The 5,614-nt window shown below is 36.5% G+C and overlaps 1 protein-coding gene across 1 annotated transcript; it reads right to left on the bottom strand.

The window, feature by feature from the left end:
• Positions 1-477: 477 nt before the first annotated feature.
• On the bottom strand, positions 478-4,769 carry LOC113311044. The gene is made up of 3 exons (XM_026559893.1): positions 4,142-4,769; positions 1,312-2,114; positions 478-759 (listed from the first exon to the last, which is right to left on the bottom strand). Exons 1-3 carry the CDS (start codon positions 4,511-4,513, stop codon positions 603-605), a joined length of 1,332 nt encoding a protein of 443 aa, XP_026415678.1. The 5' UTR covers positions 4,514-4,769; the 3' UTR covers positions 478-602.
• Between the last annotated feature and the right edge of the window lie 845 nt (positions 4,770-5,614).

Raw genomic sequence — 5,614 nt, 5'->3', positions numbered from 1 at the left:
TACGCGAGTTATAACCCCAAAGGTGTCACCATTCTTCCACAAAAAACCCATCAAAACAAAAGTAACACAAAAACCCCATCAAAACAAAATTAACACAAAAACCCCAAATTTAAATGTTGGCTTCATCAAATTTTATGATGAAACCAAAGTAAAAAACTTGATGAAGCCAACATTTAAATTTGGGGTTTTTGTATCAATTTTTAAAACTTAGAGGTTTTTATATCAATTTTGTTTACAATGGAGTTTTAATGGATCCCAACATTTGAGTGGGGTTTTGTACCATAAGTTTGGTCACCTTGGGTTTTTATGACTAGTTTTGATTATTATAAAACAAACATTTTACAACATCAATAAGCCCGAGAGTAGTTCTATATTTGCCCTGAAAAGTTCTTATATTTCTCTCCATCCAAGTGGTCCACCAGATTGCAGATGGAAGCAAGTCCCACAACTTCCACTTCTTTTCTTTTACATTTCTTGTTTCTCCATTGCTACAAAGAAGCTCTGATATATATTGATTTTCTGTTTTTCCCATCGCTTAACATCAGATACCTACTTCTATCTGAATGGAACATCAGGTACCTATCTCTATCCAAACTGAACTATCATTGCTGCTCTGTTTTAGGGATACAAAGCTTGGTGTCGAGCATAAAGGAAAGATCGTGCATCTGTGACATCAATGACTCAACTACATTGGAGTTTGCAGTATTTGCTGAAAATCCAGTCCCATCTTCACTAGTTTGAACACCCGCAACCTCAAGCCTTCATGTGCACATAACAGGAGGGTGACATTAAGAAAAAAAATACCAGAAAAAAGCATGAAGCACAAGATTTATCTAAAATGTAAGACAATTTAAGCAATCCTACATAAAACAAGCATCTCACACATAGAAAGGGTGATACAAATACCATTCACAAAAGCCCCCCCATAAAATAACATGTCAGTCTATTTTGAAGAAAACACTCAGGATGGTCAGACAATAGTCACCGAAGGGTGAACTTAAAGCTTCCCATACACTCCAAACTCATTCAAAAGCATATACTGCTTCAAAGAAACTTAAAGAGATGCATAGTTTCTTAGTTTGGAAAGCAGAAATGGACTTGCATTTGTTCTACTCAGAATAAAACAACAAGGCGAAAGTATTGTCAGCAAAAGTTATTTTTCAGATAAATATGTAAGCTAGATAAACGCAAACTAAAAAAGTAATGTAAACCAGCCAGCACTCATGTGAAATTTGTATAGATATCAAGTTTATAGCATCAAAGACCAGAACTAAATTATAAAAAGTGTAGTAAGCGTCATTGGGTAAGTACCTGTTAGAGGTGGAATTTTCATGCACATTTTCATTTGTAGAAACGTTGTCACTCCTGGACACTGCTGAGAAGAGGTCCATTTGCTGCACATGGGTACCTAGGCTTTCCATATTGACATCTGAAGCTTGTTTGTCCGAAGATGCAGGTTTTTCACTTGTTTGTGCATTTCCAGAGCTTGCAAAATCTTGCCAGGGATTAAAAGGATCATCTTTTGAGTTGGCATTCTCACTGTTGGGTGTTTTACTGTTTTTACTTGGCCATAGATCGTCTTCCATCCAGCTACTGCTTGTGCTGGAAGGATCATTTGAGTCACCCTTCAGCTCTCCAACTGGTGCAGGAGGAAATAAATCAGATTTCATTGTCACATCACTGTCTACAGTGAGGTTCTGAGACTTTACATCTGGGTTAGGCACAAAGGAGTCATGATATTTAGAGTCCCCATGAAAAGTTCCAGAATTTGCAGACTGGAAGCCAGCATCCCAACCAGAAAAGTTTTCACCACCAGCCCCCTCATTTGGACTTGCCCCAACTGTATAAGCCCGGGTATTCTCAAACAAATTAGGACTTTCTTGAGCAGTAGCAGCCTCCTTCGTTGCTCCAGTGAAATAGTTGTCCAAGTCCACTCCTGCCAAGTTCAGAGAACTATTACTCTGAAATGATGCCTTATTGTTGGTTACAGTTTCGGGTTTCCCCTGATCAGTAGGCCACTTTAGTTCTAAATCAAATAGATCAGATAAGATCAAATCATCCTTAGGTGCATCCTTTCCTTTACTTGAACCACTATCTTCTAATCCAACAGCCTCCTGCAATATGTTTTCCAATTAACAATAGGTATATCTGAACTCAATCACTCAGAAAAATTAAGAGCCTTAACTTGTAAGAAAGCCTTCATCCTAACTATACGTGTTTATTATCACCACCAAAATGACTATACATTCATCCAGCCATAGAAAACTTGGCCAACAAATCATCAGAAACAGAAACCACATCATTCCAAAACTTTTTGCACACACAAAGCTTCAATCTAAAATTTAAGAATGTAGGTCAAGAATAGACTTCTTTTTCTTAGGAGTAATAAAGATAGCAAGGAGATCACACTACCAAAAGACCTTCAACTGGATCATCCCATGTGAGCCTGATATGGTGCAAAAGGTGGTTATACAAAAAGTTCATCAAATCCACATAGTTATGAACAAACTGACACATTCTTCAGACGTTTAGCTGGTGATACTGTGGTGCTCCGTCTGACTAGTCAATGGGTTTTCGTAAGATTATGTTCACATTTCCGAGTTCACGTTCAAATTTATATATTACTCTAGTTGCTTAATTTATGGTACTATATACAACAATTTAGTTGAATATGAGCTTGTTTTGGGAAGATCATATCTACAAGGCCTAGTTTAAATTCAACTCTATATACAATCAACAAAAACTGACTCTGTTTTCCTTTTTTATTTTATTTTCGTTTCCATTATGCTTGATTAGACATATAAATCATAAACCAAATTGTGTAGAATTAATAGTCGAAAGAAAGGTGGTGTATATGTATGTGGGTCAAAGAGCGGCCAAGACCGTCTGGAATTTTGGACGGCAGAGATTATGCCTTGTCCCAAATATCAATCTTTAGCCTAGCCCGGACTAACCCTAATATGCTACTGCCAAGATATATCTTACCTTAACCTAACCACTAAGATATATCTAACCTTAACCTAACCACTCATAATCACGCTGTAAATCCTGACTAACCATAAAACCCGTTAATCACAAAAAAGGTTGAGATACTTTGTCACAATTGTATGGCTCTGATTACGCCTCGACCCAGTTAACCCTAACTGTAAGCTATGTAGCCAACTATATATAGGCTAACCTCAGCTCTGGCAAATTGATCACGCCCCCTTGAAGAATTTTCTTATTTAAAGGGCCCATGTATATCTACGGGCACATTTTGGAATAATAATTTACTGGCACATTTGTTTTCAACTTTTCATCGAATCTAGCTGTGCCTCATGATTACCTCTCCAACACCTAAAGTCAGCTGCGCCTCCCATTAACATAAAGTTAATTTTTCTTGCTGCTTAATACTACGAATCATAATTATTCTTTGAGCTGATTGTCCTGTATCCATTGATCTCTCTTTCGCAAATGAGCTGGAAGAATACAATTGGATTCCAGAGGTAAGTTTACTGAACTCCTAGCCTTGGATTCATGTTTCGTTTAGTGATCTATCTTCATATATTGCAGAATAACTCTTTCAATAGCTTAATTATACAATTTAAATTCCAGAAAACTGTACAGCTTCAAAAAAAAATCAGCAAAGCTCCGATGATTTCCATCATTTTCACCTCAAGTACTTTAGATGTTAGCAAAAGTTGGTTTTCAAGTTTCTTAAATTTGTTGATGATGTTCACATTTGGTTGTGAAATAATCCACTTTAATATAAAACATCAAACTACAAACCCAAACAATATAGAATTGGCATGCTTCCAAAGTACCCATATGTCATCCTGTACCCACAGTACAATCAGTGGCGATGGTTTCCATTTCATTCTACTCGTTTCTTTTATGTCATCAATTTATTGTTTTTAATACTTTTCAAATTGAATGCCAATGTGTAAGCCCTAAAAAATATCCAAATTTTCACAAGGCTTCTATTTGTAATAGCAAGTTTGGTACCTTACAGAACTAATGTTTGCAGTTAAATCCTCATCCTAATCTTTGCAAATTCTAACCTAATTCACTCTAAGATCACAAAGCAATTATTCAAATAAACATAAGAAAGACAAATTATTAAGAAAATGTATAACTAAATTAGAGTTTGAATAACACTTACCGAACCATTTAAGTCGAGAGATTCGAGTAACCATTTATAAGAGTGAGTAGATTTGAAAGGAATTGGATCAGGAGGGATATCTTTCTTCACTTGAACACCACAGAAAGTACAAACAATCGATTGTAGACCTCGAAGAAGTGGTGCTCGGCATTGCTTGCACCGAAGATAAGAAGGTACTGATGGATCGAATTTTTCAAGTATATCACTAAGAGAAGAAGAAGATGATGAAAAATGGAGATGATCGAAATAAAGTGACGGATCTTGAGGATCGTAAGAAGAAGGAACACCAGCTTCTTCTCTAAGAGAGATCTGAAGTTGTTTAATCAATGAAATTGGGATTCCTTCTCTTCTTCCTTCATCAGCAAATGCCATTATTAAATGAGACTAAACCCTCATTTTTGTTCCCACATTCCTTCCATGTTTTGTGATTTGATTTCAGATAGGCGAGTTTTGTGAAAATGTTATCCTTTCTTTTCGGGTTCAAGAAGCAGGCAATCTACACTAATCCGTGTTACTCGACCCATCGTGTTCCCAGCAAAATATTGGAACGACCCATGTTGAGCTTGTCGACGCTTGGCTTCACATGTTCCAAAGTGCAGACTGCAGACCACAAAAACTGATAGCAATAGAGATCCAACATTTTTTTATCACAGATTTTTTTAATTAAGACCTTACCAAAACCTTTGATCCCAAATCAAGACATCCTGAATAGGGGCGGAGCCAAGAATCATGGGAAAGGGGTGCAAAAAAGCAAAAACATGCTTGTATGAATTTTTTTTTTTTTTTTTTTTTTTTGTATAGGGTCTAAAATAGACTTTGGGACCAGCTGGGCAGGGATACAAGTGCACACCCTTACAATAGGCTGCCTCCGACCCTGATCCTGAACCTCCAGGGGACTACATGTCAATTGAGATTTGTACCACTGCCTATAAAATTCTATTAAAGTTCTCATCAAATAGAATGAAAAAACACCGGGGGCCTGGGACAAACTAATTTCTCCATACCAACCAACATTCTTATCTAATAGGTTGATATCAGATAACATTATTATTGCGCATGAGGTCTTGCATTTGTTAAAAAGGAATAAAAGCAAGAGAGGTAATCTTAGGATGAAAATTGATATAAAGCCGAAAGCTTTCGACATGGTAGATTGGGCATCTCAACCACCTTCATTGCAGTTCTAGTTAATAAAACTCTAGGGGATTCGTTAAACCCTCCAAAGGCATAAGGGAGGGGATCCTTTGTCCCTACCTGTTCCTCATTTTCATGAAAGTTTTCTCTAGACTAATCTTGGCAAAGGAATAACAGAAACATTTCTGTGATGTTAAAATCTTATCCATATCCTAGCTTTTATTTACAGACGATTGTCAGATTATTTATAAAAGCTGATCTTAATAGCTGTAAAATTCTTTTAGATATTATTAAAGAATTCAGTATAGCCTCTGGACAGTTATTGGAAATTTATTAGTAAAA

Source organism: Papaver somniferum, chromosome 9 (genome assembly GCF_003573695.1).
Source record: "Papaver somniferum cultivar HN1 chromosome 9, ASM357369v1, whole genome shotgun sequence".
Classification (NCBI taxonomy): domain Eukaryota; kingdom Viridiplantae; phylum Streptophyta; class Magnoliopsida; order Ranunculales; family Papaveraceae; genus Papaver; species Papaver somniferum.
Note: the sequence above shows the minus strand (reverse complement) of the source record. Positions and strands in the feature narration are given on the sequence as shown.

Bases quoted from the DNA above. Each gene is read 5' to 3' on its own strand.
- LOC113311044 (XM_026559893.1), bottom strand. From the start codon at position 4,513: ATGGCATTTGCTGATGAAGGAAGAAGAGAAGGAATCCCAATTTCATTG. The intron at 2,115-4,141 runs GTAAGTGTTATT...AACATATTGCAG, and splicing joins CTCTCGACTTAAATGGTTCG to GAGGCTGTTGGATTAGAAGA. The intron at 760-1,311 runs GTACTTACCCAA...GTGCACATGAAG, and splicing joins GAAAATTCCACCTCTAACAG to GCTTGAGGTTGCGGGTGTTC.